General features: G+C 41.8%; 1 protein-coding gene across 2 annotated transcripts in view; it reads left to right on the plus strand.

The window, feature by feature from the left end:
• Nucleotides 1-19,975: 19,975 nt before the first annotated feature.
• Nucleotides 19,976-26,114, plus strand: part of MAPRE2 (microtubule associated protein RP/EB family member 2) — a 155,132-nt gene continuing 148,993 nt past the window's right edge. Inside the window, exon 1 of one of the 2 annotated variants that reach the window (XM_045065514.1) lies at nt 19,976-20,032. Coding sequence is in view for 1 of the 2 variants with exons in the window: in XM_045065513.1 (XP_044921448.1) it covers nt 21,534-21,557 (24 nt within the window). In the remaining variant the exon portion in view is untranslated. Of the gene's footprint in view, nt 20,033-21,423; nt 21,558-26,114 lie in introns of those variants that run through there. The other variant, XM_045065513.1, reaches the window with a different exon arrangement.

Here is a 26,114-nt window from a genome sequence, read left to right on the forward strand (position 1 = left end):
AGGACAGTCAACTGTAGTCACAGCTAATGGCTCATGTAGATTGGCTTCATGCAAACCCAGGATCTAGCAGACTCAGCTCATTTCATAAGAAAACTTAATCATGCTAAACATTAAAATGAAACTTTTCTATTTCTGTTGTTACTGCCTCATCAGGCCAGAAGGATCTCAGCCTTCAAAACTGGCTCATTTACTTATTCTAAAATAGGTATATTAATGCCCAGCACTGCTAATTCTTCTCTAAACAAATTCCTGTCTGGGTATATACACATGACTCATATTCTTTCCTTCCTCTAGGGATCCAAGAAACATGTTTATTCTATCCCCTCACATCTACATCTGGAAGTCTTATTAGTAGAAGTAAAAAATAAATAATTAAGCTCAAATAGCTCAACTTGGAAAATCTGTCTTCCCTTGCAAATTCACACTTACTCTAGCACTCTGAAAATGCCTCATTGCAGTTTAAAAGGCTTTGGCAATTTGGGGCACACATTTGTTCAAAAATCTTCAAATATTCTCATTTCATATAAACACCTAACATCAAATTAGAACAAAAATCTTAAGAAATTGGAAACAATGGTATAAGGGATACCACCAGTGCCCTGTTAATATTCCATTGATCTTACTACTTTGGTGAATGCAGGCCAGACCTCCAACACCTAGCACCTGAATTTTCTTCCTCGGGGGGCTTTTTTCTAGCCACTTCGCAGCAACTCAAAAAATGCCAAGGAATTAGCAAGATTCTACAGGCGCTTTCTACCAATGTAAAGGGAGAAAGTAAATAAAATCCCAGATCCCTTAGCCAGGTGGGGGCGGGTACAGGTAACACTGAATCGTGTGTTCTACATAGGCTCCAAGAGATCCCCCAGTACAATTAAGCCCAGGCCCAGTAGCCCATAGTGGTGTCGGGCGTCGGGCCTAACAATGCACTTTTCTTGGCTGTCTTTCATCCCTGTCTTACTCCCAGTTCTCTTCCTGATTTGCTTCACCTTCCCAAATACATTCGTGACACTCCAGTCTGTTTCTCGCTGTCTACCTCGGTGAGAACCCTATTTGAGACACTTGGTGAGACAAAAAGTCCTAAGAAGCAGATCCTCAGGCTGCGGCTCTAGAATTGAATGAGACCAGCCAAAAGACACCGTTACTGGTGGTAGGTAGAGTGGTAACAATGCCGGGCGTGCTGTGGTAACCCCATTACTAAGACTCTTACCTGTGATTAAACTGGGGCATAATCCAGGTGAAAGAGGATGTTTTGCATTATGCAGTATCTCCGGCACGTGGGAAAGTTGAAGGTAATCATAATTCCGTATGGGGAAATTGGCTGGTTAGTGTTTAGTGCAACTGAAGCTCTAAAGGAAAAAAAATGAGAAGCTCACTCAGGCTCTCACAAATTCAGTTCCTCTATTCCTTTGCCTGAGGGCATTCTCTGACCACTGAAGCCACTTTGCCCTTCTGTATAGTAGGCCAAAAATGCTGGGAGTTAATTACCTCCAGGAACAGCATTCAACCCATGATCAACAGGAATTGGTACGTAAATACCCCGGCTCTCTCACCTCTTGGATGCCTCTGAGACACCTTTTTCATGCTGGCTGCCAGCTCTTCCTCATTCACCTTAAGCTCCAGGACCCCACGGTGATGACTGGCTTGGTCATACACTTCTTATTGGTTGGCTTCCATCCCTGTCTCACTTTCCAGTGTTTGTTTTATGTCCTACTTAAATTCCTATTCTTGTCTCAAGGTCTGCTTTGGGAGACACCCGAAATAAATCAAATGGTTTCATCCATCATTAGTATGATTTCTTCAGTGTTACAGCTAAAGAACCGGGCAAAACCATGAGGAATGTACAGAATCCAATCAGATAGCATTTAAATGTTTATAAGATTTTGGGCCCTGTGGGGTCAGAAAAATATTCAGTGAATTCAAAACAGGACTGAGAGACAGAGATTAGTTGAATCCTATCAACTGATAAAGCAATTACAAGGAAGAAGAATTGGATTTTGTAGAAACTGAATTTCAGGGACTTGAGTGGGGCTGAGAGTCTCCTCCTCTTGTCTGGACTGTTTGAACCACTATACAGAGAAATGCTGCTTCAGGACCTTGGCAGTGTCTTAGAACAATAAACCTGTGATCCAGACAAAAATATAAGCAAATATGCAACCTTATCCACCTGGGAAGGACTTAGTAGAGTAACCCCAATTTACTGGGTAAAAAACTCCCCCTTTGTTCTCCCATCCCCACTAAGGGAAAATTTAGATTAAGGGAGAGAGAGGAAAAGGAAGATAAAATCTATAATATTCTTATTTAAATGTTAGGAAAGCATATGCACCATTGGCATTGAGAGTATAATAATTAAGAGAATAAAAGATTAATGAGGTTCAAAATGGGTAGGAAGATCTTGACCTCACTGCCTCTCATAAACACAGCAAATCTAGAGCTACATGTGGAACAGTTCCCCCTGAAAAAGATCGGAAAACTAGCTAAACGGCTCCTCCACAGAAAAGGTTAAAAGGGTCACATCAAGGCCAGCAGGAGAGAGAGAGACATAGTCTCACCAAAAACCCTACCCCCACCCTGGCAAGGCTACCCACAGTTGGGAGGCATCTCACAAATTAAGAGCTTCTCCCTGAGAAGTGAGAGGTTTGTGTTCCACATCACACACCCCACCTCTTGGGACCTGAACCAGAGACACAAGCTCTCAACATGTCTGGCTTCAAAAACCAATAGGGCTTACCCCTTCAAGAACCAAAGGGGCATAGGGAATGGAAATCCTGCTCTTCAAGGGCTCACACACATACTCACTTGCCCCAAGACCCAGTGCAAAAGCAGCAGTTTCAAAAGCCCCTAGACTATATGTGAAGGAGATTGATTTGTTAATCCAAAAGCATCTGATGCTGGGATAGGACTTGATGGGACTCTCTCCAGAGACAGAGGAGCTGGTGGGCACCATTTCTGTGCTCTCCCTATATCTGGCTGGTGCTGACTTGCACTCTCCTATGGCCTCTCTAAAGCTGGCACGCATGTGCCATACACACAGGGGGTGCCCCTTGATTGCCTGGCTCTGGTGGCCTGGAGGGCTCGTGTTTCTGGGCTTCACAGGATTGAATCAGAGAAACAGTCCTTGGCAGGTTACAATTCCCTGGGAACCAAGGAGACTGCAGACTTAAACATACCCCCAGGATTCCTATGAAAAACGCCTATTTACTTGGGCTGGAGCTTCAGCCTGAAGAATAGGCACCAAGTTGGTCACACATCTAGAGGCTACCGAGGTGCTCTCAGGAAATGTAGGCCAGGAAATGCCATCATTGCGCTCTCCCTTGGCCTCGCTACAGTTACTGGTATATCCTAGAAAGGAGCTTTTGCACTCATCTGGAGCCTCAGTTATTTCAGCCATAACCCAGAGTGCCTTTTCTGGACACCAGCAGGGTTTAGGACTGTGGTCCCACAGGATTACATATATGCATACCTTTAAAGCTGCCTGAGGGCCTGGCTTCCAATCAGCCTGAATCTAGGTGCTGACTGAAATCCCTTCCCTTTGGAACACTGAAAGGTCTTGACATATCCTCAACAACTGGGAGCTCGCAAGCATAAATCAGGCTGCTTAAACAACCACAAAGCTTCAAGAGACAACCCATACGAGGCCACTCCCTCAAGAATGGAAAAGGTGGCTGTTTTACCTAATATGTAGAAACAAAGAGTTGAGCAAAATGAAGAAACAGATGAACATATTCCAAATGAACGGGATTAAAAAACTCAACAACAAAAAAAACCTGAACGAAATAGAGGTAAGTAATTTACCTGAAAAAGAACTCAAAATTATGATCATAAAGATGCTCACCAAACTTGGGAGGAGAATAGATGAACACAGGGAGAATTTCAACAAAGAGATAGAAAATATAAGGAAGTAACAAACAGAAGTCACAGAGCTGAAGAATATAATAACAGAACTGAAAAATACACTGGAAGGGCTTAATAGCAGACTAGATCAAGCAGAAGAAAGGATCAACAATCTAGAGGACAGGGCAGTGGAATGCACCCAATCATAACAGCCAAAAGAAGAAAGGAATTTTTAAAAATGAGTATAGTTTCCGTGGAATATAAAACACATATGCACACAAAAAAACAAAACTCATAAATACCAAAAATAGATTGATGATTGCCAGAGAGGATGGGGGGGTATGAGGTGGGTGAAATGGTGAAAGGGGTTAAGAGGTATAAATGTTCAGTTATAAAATAAGTAAGTCACAAGGATGTAATGTATAACTACAGTCAATATTATTGCATTGCAGGGTGCCTGGGTGGCTCAGTCAGTTAAGCATCTGCCTTTAGCTCAGGTCATGATCCCAGGGTCCTGGGATGGAGCCCGCATAGGGCTCCCTGCTCAGGCGGAGTCTGCTTCTCCCTCTCCCTCTTCCATCTCCATGCTTGTACTTGATCTATTGCTCTCACTCTCTCAAATAAATAAAATATTTAAAAATAATAATAATATTGCATTGCATATTTGAAATTCGCTAAGAGGGCAAATTATAAAAGTTCTCACCACAAGAAAAAAATGTATAACTTCACGTGGTGATGAATCATAATTGTACTTATTGTGGTGATCATTTTACAGTGTATAAAATATTGAGTCATTATGTCGTACATCTAAAGCTAATATAACGTTACATGTCAATTATACCTCAATTGAAAAAAATATTTAAAAAATAAAATATTTTTTAAAAAATATTTTAAAAATAAATTTTTAAAAATCAGTCTGATGAATCTTGTGATTCCTTTTTGAAATGTACACTTAAGTAATCCACATGTACTTGTAATTTCAAATGTAATTTCAAATGGAAATTCAAATTTCAAATGGAAATTTTTTCAAATGGAAAAGAATTATGGGCTTTTAAGCAATACTGAGACATTTAGAATAATTAATATGTATAGATTCTTCATGTTTATAAATATAATTTAATAACTTTAGAAATAAGTTGAGGGGCACCTGGGTGGCTCAGTCATTAAGCGTCTGCCTTTGGCTCAGGTTGTGATCCCAGGGTCCTAGGATTGAGTCCCGCATCAGGTTCCCTGCTCCGGGGAAGCCTGCTTCTCCCTCTCTCTCTACCCGCTTGTGTTTCCTCTCTTGCTCTGTCTCTCTCTGTCAAATAAATAAATAAAATCTTAAAAATTAAAAAAAGAAAGAAAGAAAAGGAAATAAGTTGAATGCCTGGAAAGACATTTGTTCTGATACTTTAACTACTTTTTATTATTTTATTTTATTTTATTTTATTTTAGAGGGGTGGGGGTGGGGCAGAAGGAGAGGGAGAGAGAGAATCTTGAGCAGGCTCCATGACCAGCATGGAGCCCGATGCGGGGCTCAATTTTCACAACCCCAAGATCATGATCTGAGCTGAAATCAGGAGTTGGACACTTAACCGACTGCGTCAACCAGGTGCCCCTTAACTGCTTTTTAAAATTCTAATATATATTAACTTTCTTTTTTCTTTTTTTAAAATTTTTTTAAAAGATTTTATTTATTTATTTGACAGACAGAGATCACAAGTAGGCAGAGAGGCAGGCAGAGAGAGGAGGGAGCAGGCTCCCCACTGAGCAGAGAGCCCAACGCAGGGCTCAATCCCAAGAACCTGGGATCAGGACCTGAGCTGAAGGTGGAGGCTTAACCCATTGAGCCACCCAGGTGCCCCTAAATTTAAATCTTGAGAAAAAACTAGATTTGGATTCACAACTTTATTAAATTAAATACTAATTTTTAAAAATCAAAGCATGCAGGGCACCTGGGTGGCTCAGTTGCTTAAGCAGTTGCCTTCAGCTCAGGTCATTATCCCAGAGTCCTGGGATCGATCCCTCATCGGGCTCCCAGCTTCACGGGGAGTCTGCTTCTCCCTCTGACCTTCTCCCCTTTCATGCTCTCTCTCACTGTCTCTCTCTCAAATAAATAAAATCTTAAAAAAATAAAAATTAAAATAAAAGCATGTAGAGTCTTTTCAGTAAACAAAGCTGCTTTCAAGGACAGCCAAAGACTCACCCTTTAAAAGGCTAGAATGCAGTGAGCCTGTGTTTAAAATCACTGTATTACTCAGATTTTAAAAGAGGGGCAGTCTAGCAGCACAAACCCCATGAATCACCAGCTCTTCTCAATGATTTGTGTTTTCAACTCTTTCATCCTCTTGTCTGAATTGCATCTATTTACTGCCTGATTCCTTTTGAAATTATTTTCATATTCTTCCTGTCAGAGCCAGAACTCTCATGATATTAAAATGACCTTCAGTTGGATTTTGCAACTGTCTGATCCCCAGCCTCAATAGGTAGTCACGCTGCTGACCTTCTCTATACTTCAACCATTCACAACGTAAAGAGAATGGAGCACTTTTACCTCCACTGCCTCTTTCCTCTCTCCGCTTAAAAGAATCAGAATCATGACCTTGGTCTATCTCTCTATTATCCTGATTAACTGAATATGCACAGCTATATGAGGTACAAGTATCAGTTTCTTTAAATAAATGAAACTGCTTTTAAGTTCAGGGTTTGGGGTATATGTAAAGATTTGTTGTTGTTGTTTTTCTTTGTTTTACTTTAATAACTTCCCTGAAACTTTTTCTTACCTTATTAAATGGAATCTTTTGGGGAGTTTCCTAGAAAGTTATAGGGCATATTCCAGATAAATAAAACAAGACAATGTGTTTTCCTGTTTTTCTAGGTCGGACTAAATAGCAATGGATGAATTTACTTTACATAAAAGGTCTTCTCAAAGACAGTAAGTAGGATGCTTAGATTTTAAAAAATGCTAGCTACTGTTTACTGCCATAAATCAGTCAGAAATTGAGATCAAAAGACCCAAACATGCCATCTATCTAAGTCACTACCGTTCTCATACATATAACGGAAGCAGCAAGCTGGTGAGAATCCCCCCCCCCCATCTGCACCATCCCAAACCCAAGGCCAAATCCTGGAGCTCCACCTGTAATCTTTATTCCTCGGAATTCCTGTGACTTAAACTTGGAAATTTCCCTTTCATGCTTCCAGGTCCCCAAACCAGACTGTACTCCTTCGTTTTCAACAGATGAGCCCACCTACTTCTCTAAGAAAATGAAGACTATTCCTTTTCTTCTCCTGCATAGCCATGCAGCTAACGTGTCTGGAGCATCTGTTATATGGCAGGTGGTATTCTAGAAAGAATATGCCTGAGAGAAAAATAAGATGTACTCCCTGACTTCCAGAAATGCATCGTCTAAGGAAGTGGAGGACATGGGAAAAAATAACTAACACAAAATATAGTAAGTGTAGATGAAGAAGATGGGACCATGATTCACAATGAGAAGATCTTTTATTTTTTAAAAAAAGAAAGAAAAAGCAAGTGAGAGTAAGAGATATAGTTACCTGGATTTTCCCCTGAATTCATTCTACTTCCTATATTCTAGTTTATTATTATTTCCCTGTCCCTCCCTGATTCTGTTTGAGAAAATGTAAATGGAATTATACATTCTAAACCATGTTAAAAATTCAAATTAATCTAGTAAGTTATAATAGCGCTTAAGACCTTAGTAATTGGGATGATGGTTCACTGCTGACTTATTCTCAGTTCAGTGTGAGTTAGCACAAAATAAACAGGGCCTTTTCAAGATGAGAGAATCACAATGGCCTGAGTGCAGCAATGACCATTTTTAGTGACAGGAATATATATGGGAGCAGAAAGATGGTCACAAATTGATGACCTTAACCTTGAACCAGAGTTTAAAAAAAAAAAACTCTAAAATTGTGTTCTGCCTTTGCTAATGACACAGATCATAACTCCAGGCAATAAAACTTCATTTATCAGCCTTTCCTTTCTAGTCCACTGGAAGTCCCGCCTCTACCAACTATTCTGTGACATCAAGCAAGTCTCCTGAATACTAAAAGGATCATAAGAACCTGCCTAACTCATGGAAATATAATGGAAATCAAATCACATAATAGATCTAAAATGTTTTGAAAGTTTTAAAACTACCATATGTAGGCAACATATGATATTATTACTGATATAGTAGTCGTATGTATAAGAGCCTAAAATAGCAAGTCTGAGGGAGTTTATTTTGAAACCAGTTGAAAAGAAAATCACACAAAACCACGGAGTCTAAGAAAAAGAAAATAGACATTGAAAACTGATCAGATTCTTTGAAAGGAAGAGATTTGCCCCCATTTCCAGTATGGAGAACTAAGTGTTCTCTGTCAGTTGAGTTTCTTTGAGTCTTAAATAATTTAGTACAGCAAAGCCAAGTTCTAGGTTACTAATCTCTTCTTCTTTTTTTTTTTAAGATTGTATTCGTTTATTTGACAGACAGAGATCACAAGTAGGCAGAGAGGCAGGCAGTGAGAGAGGAGGAAGCAGCTTCCCTGCTGAGCAGAGAGCCTGATGTAGGGCTCAATCCCAGGACACTGGAATCATAACCCAAGCTGAAGGCAGAAGCTTTAACCCACTGAGCCACCCAGGCGCTCCTCTCTTCCTGGACCATTCCAGAAATGTAGAGGTGTCGAGGTCACCATGTGGTGCCCGGGGTACATGGCGCACCCCTCCGACTCTCCTGGACATTTTCATTCCATCTCTCTTAAAAATAACTTTTATCAAGTCTAAAACATTCCTGAACATAATACATTATTTTTATATACACGACAAAAGAAAGCTCTATTAAGTTATGATATCCCATGACACATCCCAATTTCAGCGATTCTAAAATGCAAAAGTTTGTCCTAGAATCAGAGAAGATAGTAATTCTTGCTTATTATAAAAGTAATCCATATTTGTTGAAAAACTGGAAAAGACAACGTATTCACAGAAACATAGCGGCAGGAAACAGAAGAGCTAGAGGAAATGAACAGAGCTTGTGTAACTGAAAACCCAGAGGAAGGACAGAAGTTAGGATTGGTTTAATTCAGGGACTGAAGGCTGTCTCAAGAGCAGTTTTCCCCCCATCTCTCTGTTCTGCCTCCCATAGGGCCACCTTGCAGCTTCCCAGCTGTACCCCAACTCCAGCCTAGAGATAGGGCTGCTGTCCTAGCCCTACGAGCAAGAATTTCAAAATTCACCTGAACTGCTGGGGCATTGAGGTCACCTCACCCCCCTGAACTGTGGTTGTTGGTAAAAAACTGAAAGTGTTCATGAAAAGCACATGGACTGCATGGGGAAAGATGCAACAGCCAACCAGAAAATCTGCCTGTTGCTAGGAAGAAAGACGAGTGGGAATTGCTTGAAAGCTGTGATGGTTAATTTGATGTGTCCGTTTGTCTAGGCTACGATGCTCAGTTGCTTTTCCAAACACTAGTCTAGATGTTGCTGTGAGAGTATTTTTTGGGTGGGATTAAAGTCGACTAACCCTCCATTATGTGGGTGGGCCTAATCCAGTGAGTTGAAGGCTTCAAGAGAAATGACTGAGGTTTCCCAGAGAAGAAGGAATGCCCCTAAGACTGCAACATCAACTCTTACCTGAGTCTTTGGTCCGTTGACTCACCATCTAGATTTTGGACTTGGCAGCCTCCATAATCATCCCATAATTGTGGAAGCCAATTCTTTACAATCCCTCTCCCTCTTTCTGTCTCTCTCTATATATATCTATATAGATATAGATCAAACTGAAAAGTATAAAAGAGACTAGAAATTCTCTGCCACAATATTTTCTCCAACTTTATGTATTTACTTTCCTATGCATAGAAACATATGGCAACATTTTATTCACATGACATCATACTGGGTATACAAGATTCAAAACTTTTGAATCTTGTTTCTGTCCGTTAATGTATCAAGTATCATTTTTCCATGCACTTAAATATTTGAACATTTTTTAGCAGTTAGCAAATAATCCATCACATAACTGAGCTACAATATGTTATATAATATGTTAGCTATTTGACTATATATAGACTTTTTGATGTTTTCATTGTATTCTTTAAATACACAGCACTTTCTCCTGCATGTAAAGCTAGCTAGGTGCTGCCTCTGGGAGTCTCTAGAAGTTAGGATCAAAAGTGTTGCATTTAGCAGATGTACACGTATTTCTAAACTCATCAAGCTGTATGTGTTAAATATGTACAGTTTTTTGTACATCAAAAAAAAAAGTGTTGCACTTTGTTCCACTTGGTACAGGCTAGAGTTCATTCTGAATAAAGAGCTTTTTGCCAATTCAGGCTTTAGCCAGAATGAGTCTGACCTGGCATCAAAAAATGCCATGATTCTGGAGATAACCACAAAAATCTCTACCCACCATAAATGTCTTTGTGGCAGTGATGTGGGCTCCTGGTCCCTGATTCTATGTCATCATCACTATGAAGACCATGCATCTGTTTGCAATTAGCATAGCAATGTTTTTGACTTGTCCAAAATGTGCATAATCCTAAAAGTTCCTCAAAAGAATGAAAATAGAAAAGAAAATGAAAGGAAGAAGAGGAATCATGAATGGGCTTGTCCAGCATCTCAAGGAAAGCTCATTCTGCCCTCTGCCTACCTCTTCCCACTACGATTTATGAGATAGAACTAAACGTGCACTCATGAGTGGTGAATAGAATGGATGTTCTTAGAGAACAAAGAGACACATGGTAGCATGGCAAAGCACATTAGTGTTTCTCAAAGCACAATTGACTGGGGAGTTCCGGGGCCTGACTCTCCTCCCACTGCAGATCTCTCTCCTCATCCATTATCCTCTCTGACAGAGGGCCTGGTCTGAGTCCCCAGAGCCAATGACAGCTCCCAGCAGCTGGATTCTCGGAGACAGTTAAGTGGCATTTTTTCCTAATTACTCTTCTCAGACTTTAGACGGGATAAAATACATTTTGTGAAACGGTGATGGTAATGGCAAGAATTAATTTGTGGATGTGGTTAAATGCAATTTTAGCAATGCCTTGAAATGTACCATATGCTGAGCACTTCCCTGGGAGAGACAGCTATTGTCTTTAGGAAATTGATTTCTCGGCCTCAGTTTCTGATATTCTAATATATTTTATAGATTTTCTTTTTAGTTATTTGGTTTTCCTTTTTTGGGGGGGGAGGGCCATATTCTAGAAACAACTGTTCCTTATGAATGCTAGCTTATATTTTTGAAACTAAACTTAAACCTTCCTACCTAAATATGGCTGGGGGACTCAATAAGACGTATTTGCAGTCTCTGGTAATCCTATTAGCTAAAAGAAGAGTAAAAGGATTTTTTTCTCCTAGATACTGAAAGACTAAAATTTGTTGTATATATGAAAGTCACTATCTCATAATAAACTTACATTAAGCTGAAATTTTAATAAAATTCATGGAGTTGCTAAATTACAGAGAAATCATATAATATGGTAAGGGAGATTTGGATTTTCCAAAAAATGGAAAGAAAGATGATTAAAATCAAGGTATTTATGAGTCTATTCAGCTTACTTATATATTCATTTAATCATTCAAAAAAACTTTGTCATCCATCACGTCCCAAACATAGTTCTATATGCTAAAGATAGAAAAGTAAATAAAATGGACACAAATTCTTGCCCTCATGGGGTTTGCATGCTAGTGGGGAAAGACATGTCTTTGCACTAAAATTAATTCTACTTTAATAAAAGAGATGAGGCTTAAGTGCTTGAGATACTAAATAATGAACTACCACAAAACCACAGTATAAGAAATTTCAAATTTTAAACAAATATCTATTTGGTATTATTTAATTATGAAATCTTATTTATGAGATAAATAGTTAGGAATAGAATTGCATGGAACCCAAAAATTAAACTGGCAAATTATCTCTAGATTCTTAGTAAGTGCTAGGTAAGGAATTGGGGGAAATGGCAAGTATTAAAGATATCCTCATAACTTAGCAAGAACATGCCTTGACAAGTTGGCAATAAACAGCATAGAAAGGATGGTGACCATGGTTTCACAATGCTTGTGATTCCTAAAGAAGGAACATGTGTACAACAGAATGAGAAAACATTCCCAAATAGGGGCGCCTGGGTAGCTCAGCCTGTTAAATGTCAGATTACTGATTTCAGCTCAGGTCATGATCCCAGGATCTCTCTCTCCCTCTCCATCTGCCCCGCCCCACCTCCTTTTTTTTTTTTTTTTTTCAAAGATTTTTATTTATTTATTTGACAGAGAGAGATCACAAGTAGGCAGAAAGGCAGGCAGAGAGAGAGGAAGGGAAGCAGGCTCCCTGCTGAGCAGAGAGCCCGACGTGGGACTTGATCCCAGGCGCCCCCTCCCTACCTCTTAAAAAAGACAAAAAGAAAGAAAGAGAGAGAGAAAGAAAGAGAAAAGAAAGAAAACATTCCCAATTCCCAATTACTATGGTACAATAAGAGAAAAAAGATGTCTGGCTTGAACAACAAGGTTTTTGGTGTGAAAAGATGGACTGTAGTACAAGAGAGGTACTATCTTATAATAAACTGTAGTCTAGATAACATTTGAGAACTGACCAAATAGTACACATAGAAAACCAGCAAAGGACAATACCCTTTGAGAGAGGTCCAGCAGAATGCAAAACTAGCCTAAATGTCCAATTAAAATCCTAAGACTGTCTGCTTAGTTTGCCTTACCATTATGCAATGGTAAGATGATTCTTAATCATTATCATTATAAATAATTATAAACGTTAAGCTGTTGTGTTAATTTGTCTTAGATGAAGGGATGTATTTGAAGACCAGCTGTTGTGGGAAGGGTTGCAGATTAAGAAAGAAAGCTACTATAAAATCTGTATCTCCAAGCTCTCCTGAGTTTCAGAATTGTATTTACAACACCCACTAGTCATCTCGCTGGAATCCCTTGGGCATGTCTGACTCAATGTGTCCTAAACTGAACTCTGTATCTTGTTCAATATCCCATTTCTTCATCTCAAGTAACAGTTTCTCCTTCTACTCAGAATGGCAAGTGACAAAAGCTCAGGGTCCCTCTCTCTTCTTCCCTCCCTCCCTCTCTCTCTCTCCACCCTCCCCTTCCCCCAAGCCCTTCCTACTGAAGACCACAGACTTGGGTGATCTCTCTCCTCTCCATCACTAGGTCCTCACGAGCTTTCCTCTGAATCAGGATCCTAGCCTTCTGAGAGAACTTCCAGAACATCCTCCATTCCACTGTTATGCCAATAAACCTGAGCATCGATACCTTTGCTCTAATACCATTTTTGGCTTATGTCTGCCTATGTACTATAAATACAACATTTCTTATCTCACACATGTCTATTCATTTGTAAGGACTATACATATACAACTACTGCATTACTATATTGTACACCAAAGAAAACATAAAGGGTGCCTGCATGGCATAATTGGTTAAGTATCTGGCTCCTGATTTCAGCTCAGGTCACGATCTCAGGGTCATGAGATTGGGCTCCACATAGGGGCTCTGCACTGGGCATGGAGCCCACTTGGAATTCTCTCTCTCTGTCACTCTGCCCCTTCCCCTTCTCATGCACACCCTCTCTCTTTCTCTTTCTCTAAAAATAATTTAAATGAGATTTAAGTTAAAAAAGAAAATATAAAAATTGACATTTTAAAGGGTGAGACAAGGATGAAATATTTGATATTCCATTTTATTAATGATAGGTAAAATCTTTTGTTCTCACTAAAATTTTAGTGAGAATAATGTGACTGAATATGGATCATAATTTTTGGAAGTTTTATTGCCCTGCAGCTGGAAACCTGGTGCCGAGTGCAGTTGATTTTGATGTTTGGTTTGGTGCCGTTCAGCGCTGCAGGCGCACCTCATGGAGAACCCCAGACACAAACACGGGAAATAGATCATTGCATGAACTTATGAAATTATGATACTCATTTTTCAAAACTGTCTACCAGTTTTGCAAGGGCTTTTGTGAAAATTCCCTAATGCTTGTATCACTCATGTTATCTTTAATCTTTTGAAGTCATTTATCCATTTTTTGAGCCTTAGATTAGTCCACCTAGATAATATCCATAAATCCACTTAACCAAGCACACATGAACTGTTAATAAATTGCAGTTTGCTTTAAGAATGAGTAAGACGGTTAGGGACACCACCCCCACCTCAGTATGGTGGATCCCAGTTCTTCCCTCATAATTCCTTCTACCTGCTAAGGTCCCCTGTCTGTCTGAAATGCGGACCAAGCAAGAGCACCAAGTATCAATCCGTATGCTACTAAGTCCTTTCTCATATTTCAGATAGACATCCAGGTTTTCGCCCTTCCTTCCCACACCCCAGCCTATCATCTCACACACCCCCAGAGAGTTCTCACCCCACCTGGAGACCAATGGCCAGTGTCTTACATACAAACATCTCAGCTGGACACACCAGGGCTTTCCTTGTCTATTCTACCGACCTCTCCAGTGCTCACACACTATCCTTCAGCCACATTAAACTTCTCATCGTGTGTGAATCTCTGATCGTATTTGTTTTCCCGTTCCTTCTCTGGGATATCTACCCACATACTCTGCCTCCCTACAAACCACCCTCACCTGCTTTATGATTCTTCATCCTTCAAGACCCAGCAAGAATGAAAGCCCTTCTCTGACTTTCTTCCTGACTGTCCAGTGTTCTCTTAGCATCTTATTCATTTTAATAGACTTCGGGCCACACTATGCACTCATCCATCATTTCCTATACTCTAAGTTCCTTGAGATCAAAGACTATTTAGGTAAACACAGCACATAACAGAGTGACTGCCCAGTAGAAGGCCTCACAAAAATGTTTGTTGAATATTACAACTTAGAAAGGTTGAAGCATTAAAATTAAAAAAGCCAGAGATGAGCAAATCTCTGCTAAAGAATCAAAGACCATTAGAAAGAAGATTCTAAGGAAACTTAAGGAATCAATTTCTTGTTATTCCCACACTAGTTGACCAGTGTGGGCAGGATATAGGGATATGGCAAAAAAAAAAAAAAAATTGCAATTGGCAAAGTAGTGTTTAATGATTTAAGAATTTAGGAAAAATCAGCTGCATTGTATCCCAGCAGGTCCCAACGTGAGTTGGTGGTGATCCCACTGGTCTCTAGAAAGTCATTTGGGCTTCATGGTGCTGCAACTGAGAACTCAAACAGACTTCTATTTATTTATTTATTTATCAGAGAGAGAGAGAGAGAGCAAGCACACAAGCAGGCCAAATAGCAGGAAGAAGTGGAAAGAGAAGTAGGCTCCCTGTCGAGCAAGGAGCCCCATGCGGGACTTGATCCCAGGACCCCGGGATCGTGACCCAAGCCGAAGGCAGTGACTTAACTGACTGAGCCACCCAGGCATCCCCAGATTTCATTTCTTAGGCACTGAGACTGAACAGGTAAAAGTTTGAAGATAACACCACCTTTTACTAATCAACAAATTAATTGTCTCTGCTGCCTTTAAAATGTACTGTCTTAAAAAAAAATGATGATGGAACGAGTTGACTCTTCTACAGCTGGTCTACATCTGTTCTAAACAGCATTTATAAATATTCCTGTCCGACTTATTGCATTGTATGTGAGGGGATTTTTCAATATCATATAAAATCATAGACAAGTCTCTCACCCAGTGGCTTTGTACCAGTCAAGGTAACACTTTGCTCCTTTCAGTGTAATTAAAATAACCTGTGAGGCATAGACCAATATATATCATGAGCACGTTTTCCCCTTTGGCATTTTACATTTTGTGGAGACACAGGTTTTGCAAATGGACATAACTAGAAATTGGGACTCATAACTTAAATGAGTCATTTAAGCTCTCTCCTTAACTTCTTCTATAGAACAATACTTTTTAGCTAACTGGTGAATATTCACTGATAGGTGTTCATAGGTTGCTTTGAAGGTGGCATTGTTTGATTGGACATTTATTTACTCAGGAACTAGACTCTAGGGTCATCAGGAGGCAGTGATCCCTATGAAGCTATCATCCTGTGCCACTTTCACTACTGATCTTAATCAATGCTATCATAGCTTGGTAATGAACACCTCCATCTCAGTCTTCCATGGTCTCACTGACACATTTGTAAGTGCTTCACTCTAGTCTATCTTTTGAGGTGATGATTTCTAATTCAAGAGACATTAAAGCTCAGCAAGGACTCAGAGCTAAAAATAAACCAGATAAAATGAAAAGGATTCGAACAAATAGTTTAGAATATTAACTGATAGGCTCTGCCCCTTTTCCATCCCTTGTTCTCAGTATTTGAAATATGTGAATGAAGCTCTCAGAATATTAGCTTTGGGAAGAGGCTGATGTTATGTAAGACTATTTGGGAACAGTCTCATGAGAGGCAAATGTTTGTTTGTTTTCTAAAGATTTTATTTATTTATTTGACAGATCACAAGTAGGCAGAGAGGCAGGCAGAGAGAGAGGAGGAAGCAGGCTCCCTGCTGAGCAGATAGCCTGATGCGGGGCTCAGTTCCAGGACCCTGGGATCATGATCTGAGCCAAAGGCAGAGGCCCCAAGGCAAATGTTTTAAAAGGGGTGTCACTGACAGAGTTGGGCAAACAACATAAGAATTGTTGAGATCCAAAGCATTCCTCAGTGCCAGCTACATATTAGAATAATCCATAGCTCTAGAGCATTTTAGAGCTTATAGCATTCATTCATCAAGGCTTTGCTTCTTGTAAGCATATGAAGTGTGGGGAGATGAAGGAAGCCAGCTTAGCTAACAGAATCTCTGCTCTTTGGAGAAAGAACCTCCAAAGGTTATGGAAAACCATGATTTTATTCTTCTCAATCTGTTATGAGTGATTTTTTCCTATGGATTTTTTTTTAATGGAGTGATTTTTTACCCACAAGACTACATTTCACCATTACTTGGAAGACATCAAAGGCATAATTCAGGCAATCATAAGAGAAACATGGGGGAAATATTCCAGTCTTCATGCACACATATTCAATCCTCAAGCAGAGGGTGACCCTCAATGTCAGCAAAATTAACAAAAGTGCTTGTGTTGATGTAACCTTACTTATTTAACGGTCTGTGTGTCACCCATGGTATAATCGAGATGGAAAATATTTCCTGGCCCCTGCGTCACAGAAGACTCTGAATGATTAGTGCCTGAAGCAGACCGACCTTGGCTAAATCAAAAAGTGACCCTGACAGGCAGAGACACAGAATTTTTCACTTTTAAGTGTCTCCCTACATTATTATACTATATAATAATAAAAACAACAATAATGCTTCTCTGAGTACTCCACACACAACTGTGTACCTTCCTTGAACTGGTAGTCTACCCTCATCCTATGATAACTACACTGTTATTAGTGTAATTTTATCCCCAATCCCTCCATATTAAGTGGATCCCTATGATAGACCTACTCCAGCCCTCCAAGGTTTCTACTTCTCCATCTATTTCTGAGTAAATATCTCCTTAAAATTAGGTGAAGACCATGTGGCTTCCTTTGACCAGTGTCATATGAGAAGTGACCTCTCTTCTGGGTAAAAACATTTAAGGTTTGGTGCAGTTTTCCATACTCTCTTCCCCTGCCATGGTACTGAAGGAAAGGCCACAGGAACGAAGCAAACTAGAATGTTGAGTCACCCTAGAGCTGCCTGGAGATTTGGCATAAGTAGGAAATTAACTTCTATTGTGGTAAGCCACTGATATTTTGGTGGTGTTTGTTACAGCAAAGTAATCTAGCCTACCCTGACTGATGCGGTTTCTCACCAACTCAGTTTACATGGATCACCACGTATGCAGCAGCCCAGAGCCGTTTATGAGGCTGTTTTGCCAGTAAGTTGTGTTTATACACAGATCAGCCTCAGTCAATGTCCAAGGCAAAGTCTCAGAGAAAGAGCTGGGATCAATGGGAAGGTACTGGGATGATTACGCTGGGTGTTCCACACCCTTGCCAGGTCCCTGAATTAGCACGGAGGGCTTCCCAGTGCAAATTGCCATCTTGATTTATTACCAAGGAGGTATCAGTTTTATGAGAAGAAGGAGGAGTTTATTTTAGAACACACTGAAACTTCTAGGCGAGTGGGAAATTCAGTTGGAAATGCCTAGTAAGTAATTGGTAATGCAGAAATGGGGCTTGGAAACAGGTGAAAAATGTGGGTATATATTCAGCAGTAATCTCCATGCACTTGAAAGCTGAACATAAAACATGAATAAAATTTCCAAAAGAAATGGCAGGAAAGTGAGAAAAACGAAAAGCAAAAAATAATAATAATAATAATAAACAAAAAACAACAACAAAAAAAACCCAAATCTTAGGAAGCACTCCTATTTAGGGCTAGAGAGAGAAGAAGCAAGGAAGGGAGATAGGAGAACGATGATGACAATACCCATTCATTCTGAGAGCTAAGAATACCATATCTTCATTAATAAATTCATTTAAATTTAAATTTCAAGGTTTTTAATGAGGATAAAAAATGTACTACTCCTTAACAATCCATTTACTCCCTCAGATATTAAAATAGATTACCCATGTGACAGGCAGCTGGACATTTTCTGTAATAAAAAGCAAATGATTTTTTAATTCAATGTCCCAGAACTAATTTATCAGGATTTAAAGTTTTGCAGAAGAAACAGAACTTTTAAACATGTTTGATTCGCTCCACATTATAGTTTCGTCATTTATTCAACAGAATTGTTCTATACATCTGGCCAGTGCTGGGCACTAAGGGGTTTAGTCGTCATTTTAGTGCCAGCTGCCTCAGCCCCCATTCCACATCCTGTTCTCCCTGAATGTTTGGCTTTGTGCAGCTTTGCTCCTGCCAGGAAGACCCCAAGAGTTCATTAGCTGACATTTTCTGAACCCTCGGTGTGTGTGCCAGACATAAGGTGCTTTTTATAGGTCTTCCCGTTTAATCTTCAAGACAACCCTATGAGGTGGAGGTTAGTAGTATTTCAATGTTACAGCCTGGGGAGCTTAAATGTTAAGAAACTTGCCCAAGGTCACAGAGTTATTAAGTGACACATTAGGACTCAAAATAGGCTGGCCAGTGCCAGAGTGGGTCTTCTAAGCCTTGCTGCTTCAAAGTTTGATCCTCAAACCAGCAGCACTAACATGACCTGGGAGTTTGCCAGAAATGAAGAAAATCAGTCTGCATTCCAGACTTGCTCAATCCGAATTTGGTTTAAACAAGGCCCCCAGGTGATCCCTCTGCACATGAAAGTTTGGGAAGCACTGTGCTAAGTCACTTCGCTATGCAGACTTGACTTTAAAGGATGCTCCTGGAGATAGACGTAATCTTTCCCCTGAATTGCAGCTGGGTGGGAATGAGGGGTGGGCGGTTGGGGGGAGGAGATAATGTTTGCTTTCTCCAGTAGCCAAAGGAAGGATTCAGACAACAGGTTCTTTCGGTTTCAAACACTGGAGATCAGCAAGGGTCGGGAACACTTCCAAAAGCAGCAGATACTGAGATGGGTCTTGAAGCCAGAACATTTTCTCAATTCATTTCATTAAAAATAGGTACTGTTCCAAATGGACCAGCGCCCACATCAATAATCTGGACTTCGCTTCTCCAGCCTCCATTCCTTTTCCAAATAGAATCCAAATATCAACAGCACCAAAAAAGCAGATTTGAGACCTCAATAAAACTTGCTCTGATTGCATTATATTAACCATATTATTCGGTTTAGACTTGCCTGGTTTGATCAATAATGTTCATGACAAAATCAGTTTGCCCCTTATTATCTATCAGTTTTTCCCCAGGTATAAGTAGGAACATTTGGTCTAAAAGGAGGAAGCACGCAGGTCGGTGAGCAAGACTCCAGTTACTGGTACTTAACTCAGGCGTCGCCTTTTCAAGACCCCTATTCTCCTGCCGCGGGCCTCCTCTATCTTGGGTGGGGCCAACAGCCCTCTCCTTTTGGCTGGCACTTTATTCCATGTCACCAACTCACTCTGGCTTCCAAAGGCCCTAACCCTAACCCGTGCCACCTTCCGACCGACCCGCTGACAGGTCACCTCGGACCAGCGCGGACGTGTCCTTAGCTGGGGTCTCCACCTGCCCTCCGCTCCCTGGGGAAAGGGTGGCGCTGGCCCCGGCTCTCCAGGGTGGACTAGCGGAGCCTCGGCGGTGGCAGACGGCGAGTCACGTGTGGCAGTGGGGGCGGAGCGCAGCCGGCCGGGTGGGTGGAGAAAACAAAGCCCCCAGCTGTCAGTAGAGGAAGGAGGCGACAGCCCAGGAGCAGGTGAGTCAAGTGCATTTAAAGCGGTACCGCCCTGGCGCACCCCGACACCTCCTGCCCTGGCGCAGTCCCTCCCTGGCCGAGCACTGGCCGCGCCTCCTCCCGCAGCCGGGGGGGCTGCAGTGTGCGGGACTGGGGGCTGCAGTGTGCGGGTCGCGGAGCGGCCGGGACCCCGGGTCTTCGTGCCCGGCAAGAAGTTGTGCAGGGGTGGGCGCCGCGGCTCCGGGGTGTGAACCCGCCGCTTTCCCGCGGGCTGCACCTCTCTGTTGCCCCAGCGCCGCGCACTGTGCCCTGGAGGAGAGGGGAGGGAGTCAGACTGCCACGCTGGCAGAAGCAAAGTGGATAGCTCGGAGGTGAGGGCCGGGGCTCTCCAGGACCCGGACACTTGGCGCTGGCGCAGAGGGGCTTGGGGGTGCGCGCCCGACGCGCGCAGACCTGGAGGCGCCGGAGTTGGGGCGCTGGGACTGAGAACTGAGGGCGCTAGCAGGGGCCGCGCGCTTCAGGCAGTCCAGGAAGTGCAGCGCGCTGGCGGGCAGGGTATCAAACCCTGGACCCCCGGCCCTGCCGCCGCCCTAAGTGCTTGCGCTCCCGCGGAGACGAACCCTACTGCCCCCCATTCCGACTCCAGCTCCCGCTGGTGCTCCTGATGCCCAAGACTTGGGAGCCGGGTCTGGGGAAAAGAGAGCCGGTTGCGATTCTGAACCGGGGAGGTTCTTCTGCAGAGAGCTCCCTGGGCGCAGGGCGAGGGCTACTCAGCGACTCCCCACTCTACTTCCGTAGGAAAGTCTTCAGTCCACCCTTAGAAGGGCTGCGCCAAAGCCCAGAAATCCCACAAAGGGCTGGAGGGAGGGGTGGGCACAGAAAGACCTTCCCCCTCTGAATCCGGAGCGCTCCGTCATGCAGACTTTCAAATCACGAAAGGGCTGGTGAATTTGGTCACCCCTGAGTCACTTTGCAAGTCCCGTGCCAAGTGCCGCCCAGCACAGAAGGCAGAGCTATAACCTCGGGGGAAGGGGCGCTGCAGCCATTCGATCAGGAGGAGCCTTTGTCTTAACCCCCAGTCCCCTTCTGCTAGTCTTCGCCGGGTCAGTAGCGCGTGGAGTAATTAATATTCCGAACATTAGCCGTCCCTTCACCTCGACACCGGCCAACACTGCTGTCCCCTCCCTGCGGGTTTTCTCCATCACTTGCTCACGTCCTCTCTTCCAAAATCGTGGGACATAGTCCAGACCCGCTAAGCAAGAGGAGGTCACTAAACGCACTATAATGCAGTCACGTAAAATCAAGGGTTAAGTATTCAAACCTGCACCCGCCCTCCCGCGAGGAGACGGAAGAACTTTCTTGATTAGCATAGTATCTACCCTGGGGCCGCGCTGCGAGGCGGAGGTTCGGTCCCAGCAGAGGTGAAGCGTGCAGTCCCGTCTTGACTGTCCTTTGACGCAGCACCTGCTTCTGATCTGAGAGGACCCGAGGCTTGCAGCTTTGCCGAACCAGACTCTGTGGAATGAAACAGAACAGAGATCAAAAGGTAACAGAAAGAATAGAAACATTTGAGATGCTTCTCTTGAGCCCTAAATTTAGCCAAGTTTTTACTAAGAGGGGAAATGGTTCTTGTCTAGACAGTGTCACTTCTAAAAAATGCCCTCTTGCTTTGCTTCGCTAGCTTTCTTTGTGGCTGCCAAACTAAGTTATCAGGGGCCATGTGTCAGTAGATCTCCAAGGCGGGTTGGGAGGCCACCACCTAGTCATTAGTTAAGCTTAACTGGCAGGCTTCACTTGCACGGGGAGAGGGACGCTTCTCCAGTGCACAGGTTCCCAAACTTTGCTGCCTGTTAGAATTACCTGGGGAACTTTGGAAAAATCCTGATGTCCACATGTTATCCCAACTCATTTGAATCTAACTGTTTGGAGATGAGAGCCAAGCATCCGGTTTGTTATTTGTTTTATTAATCTGCAGGTAATTCATTGTGCAGCAAAGTCAGAGCAACACATACACACACACACAGTTCAGTGGCCAGCAGCAAGCGATGCTAGACAAGATGCCAGCTTAACTACTTGGGCGGGTGGAGGAAAAGACGCTGAAACTGGAGTGTTGCTGACGAACGCCCTAGGGCGGGGACTGTCGTCTGGCTGCTTGGCCAGCGGTGACACCTGCCACATCATCTTTCAGCTTCTCTTGCCTTAGGTCCGGTTCTTATTGGAAAGATCGAAGTTCACTGTCGTGCACGGTTTCTTCACGGTTGTTAAGGAGACGGGTAGAAACTTTCATTCCCATGATGACTCACGTGCACAGGCAGTGGGGAAACCCAGCAGAAACTAACTGGGAGGAGCAGCCTGGTGAGTCAGCAGGCTGCACTCCAAGGCGGAGCCCCGGGAATAGGAAGTAATTACATCCAGTAGCTTATTGACGCGCACTGCTCCACTCCTTTGAAAGCATATTTGAATATCTGATCAGGATATGCTTGCTTGTAGAAGCCGATCCCTTTTCCAGCACCCTGTTCTAGTGCTTTCTCCTGTTAGAAGGGGAAGCACAGAGCCAACTAGACGTCTTGCAATTTCCTTGGTGGGAAGCATTAAAAAAAAAAAAGAAGAAAGAAAGAAAGAAAGAAAAAACCAGCTGGAGAGTGCTGCTGACTGACTGATGTGGGTTATTTCAATTATGTGAAATAGAGGATGAAATTGTAGCACATAAATTTTGAATACAGAAAAGTCAAATACTATTTGATGACACACTCAGTGGTCAATTAAAGGCTCTATTTAAATGGAAATGGTTATCCCTAACATTTTGCAAGAAATTTTGTTTGCTACTAACTAACCCACCATTTCTTGTTTTAAAAAAAAATCTCCTAAGGCATATGTGACCCTAATAAAGATACCCTGTTTTAAATACCCACGGATTATTAAATAAACTTATTTTTCTTATTTTTATTACTATTAACTTCAATTTTTCTACCTCCCCTCTCTTCCTTATTTTTTAATATTTTTTAATTAAATTTTTAAAATTTCTTTATAAACTCTTCATTATTCTTTATATCACCATGACTCGCTCTATCACTGCCTGACTGCTTCCTTTCCCATTCTGATTCTTTAAGGGGAACCAGCAGTACCTGACACACCTCAAGGCTTCAGTGTTGACAGCTATAGAACTTTGCTCGAATTTCTCATTGCCCCAGGTACCCTGCTCAGAATTCTCTCCTCCTGGCTTTTGCGTCTGTAGCTCCCATAGCACAGAGCACAAGACCTTTCATGGTGTGGATGCTATTTGTTTACACTGAGCATTATCAAAAGGTGGGGAGAACATTTGTAAGCAAAGCATCCCGAGTACATTCATTCAGTTTTGTTATTTTCCAAGACAGACATTCTGGATATGGAGGAGCCAAAGGTCTCTTTCATTTCTTAAGTGCCATAAAAGGGTAGCTCATTGTTTATTTGTAGTTATACATAAAACAATTTAGCATTGTTTTTAGCATGAAATAATTTAGTTAAAAACAATTTAACTAGTAATTGTTATACGTAACTACACTCTCATGGGATGAAGATTCACTTCACAAGTTGCTCTCTGCCAAATATTATGGGGGGAAAAAAAACAGGACTATCCAGCTATGTGGATGCCTAAAGGAATTCATGAAGCTAGGAGTGTTATTTCAGAGTACTGGACAAATAACACATTAATAGTTAAACAGCTTTTATTGTCATTGGCCTTCATTAAAAATGGCACAAGTCTATTTAAATAGCCAGCATATTTAAAAATGAGAAGCTTGTTGTGTTCTTTGACAGATACTACCAAAAATAAATGTTAATAAGAATTTCCAAAGGCCAACATGATGTCAATGAACCCATTCTCGTTTCTGTGTAGCTTAGAAGAAGCACTGGGAATGTACTTCTGAAATTCCCATCCTTTTTTTGGGAGGTATAATTTATTGAAGGCTGAAATGTAGTCGAGAAGACTGGGTCTAATCCAGATTAATCAGGAACTGTTCATGAGAGGATGGTGTAAACCTAGTTCTCTAGTACTTATAAGTAGACCAAGAGGAGTGAGGTAGAAAGAATGTGTGTCATCTCGATTTTAGAAACTCTCAAGCTTTTTTTTTTTTAAATTAACATATAATGTATTATTTGTTTCAGGAGTACAGGTCTGTGACTCATCAGTCTTACACAATTCACAGCACTCAGCATAGCATATGCCCTCCCCCTTGTCCACCCCCAGCCACCCCAACCGTCCCACCCCCTCCACTCCAGCAACCTTCGGTTTGTTTCCTAAGATTAAGAGTCTCTTACGGTTTGTCTCCCTCTCTTCATTTTTTCCCTCCCTTCCCCTATGATCCTCTGTCTTGTTTTTCAAATTCCTCATATCAGTGAGGGCATATGATAATTGTCTTTCTCTGACTGACTTATTTTGCTTAGCATAAAACCATCTAGTACCATCCACATTGTTGCAAATGGCAAGATTTCTCTTTTTGATGGCTGCATAGTATTTCATTATATATGTATATATATATTTATATATGCGCATATATATATATATATATATATCACATCTTCTTTATCCATTTATCTGTTGATGGACATCTAGGCTCTTCCCATCATTTGGCTATTGTAGACATTGTTGCTATGAACATTGGGGTTCATGTGCTCCTTCGGATCACTACATTTGAATCTTTAGGGTAAATACCCAATAGTGTGATTCCTGGGTCATTGGGTAGCTCTATTTTCAACTTTTTGAGCATTTGCATTCCTACTAGCAGGGTAGGAGGGTTTCCCTTTCTCTGCATCCTCACCAACAGCTGTCGTTTCCTGACTGGTTGATTTTAGCCATTCTGACTGGTGTGAGGTGGTATCTGACTGTGGTTTTGATTTTTATGTCAATGAAGCCAAGTGATGTTGAACACTTTTTCATGTGTCTGTTGACCATTTGGATGTCTTCTTTACAGAAATGTGTGTTCGTGTCCTCTGCCCATTTCTTGATTGGATTATTTGTTCTTTGGGTGTTGAGTTTGATAGATTTTGGATACTAGTTCTTTATCTGATATGTCATTTGCAAATATCTTCTCTCATTCTGTCAGTTGTCTTTTGGTGTTGTTGACTGTTTCCTTTGCTGTGCAAAAGCTTTTTATCTTGATGAAGTCCCAATAGTTCATTTTTGCTCTTGCTTCCCTTGCCTAGAAACTCTCATTTGAGAACAAATGAGAATCATCCAGTGTTTTGTTTTTGTCTTTTTTTTTTTTTACCTTAAATTTATACAGCCCTTTGGTCTTTTTTTTTTTTTTTAAGATTTATTTATTTATTTGAGAGAGAGAGAAAGACAGCCAGAGTAGGAGGGGCAGAGAGAGAATCTGAGACTCTGTACTGAGTGCAGACCTCAAGGTGAAACTCCATCTTGATCTCATGACCCCAATCTCATGACCTGAGCTGAAACCAAGAGACGGAAGCTTAAAGGACTGCACCACCCAGGCACCCCCAGCCCTTTGGTCTTATTAACCCATCAGAGCCTAAACAGAACTGGGTAGATAGACTACCCATCTGCCCAAAAGTACAAATCCCAAAATTAAATGATGCTCCAAGGTGGCGAGAAACCTGGGGTGCTGATTCCTTGTCTGGTGTCTATCATGTCATGCAGGTTTTCTTGAATAGTGTTGGATATAATCTTGCTTGGAGGCTTTGGCTAGACAAGTTCAGGTCTAATTCTCTGCTCCCTCCTCAAAGTAGGAGAAACGATTTACATACATCATGCTCTCACATGTTCTCACAGAGAAATCAACCTTAGTACTAGGCCAACGCCCAAAAATCCAAGCCATCATTAGTTTCTTTTTATTTTTTTTTAAGAATTTATTTATTTATTTGGCAGAGAGAGATCACAACTAGGCAGAGAGGCAGAGAGGAAGAAGCAGGCTCCCTGCCAAGCAGAGAGCCCGATTCGGGACTCTATCCCACGACCCTGAGATCATGACCTGAGCCAAAAGGCAGAGGCTTAACCCACTGAGCCACCCAGGTGCCCCAAGGTTCTTATCCACATAACCAAAGTAGGAAGTTTCCGAATCTTTGCCCAGTGCATAGAAGCATAAACTCTCTGGTTTTAAGTGCCTTT

Source organism: Mustela putorius, unplaced genomic scaffold (assembly GCF_011764305.1).
Source record: "Mustela putorius furo isolate JIRA1106 unplaced genomic scaffold, ASM1176430v1.1 tig00003858_pilon_pilon_pilon, whole genome shotgun sequence".
In the NCBI taxonomy this organism is placed as follows: domain Eukaryota; kingdom Metazoa; phylum Chordata; class Mammalia; order Carnivora; family Mustelidae; genus Mustela; species Mustela putorius.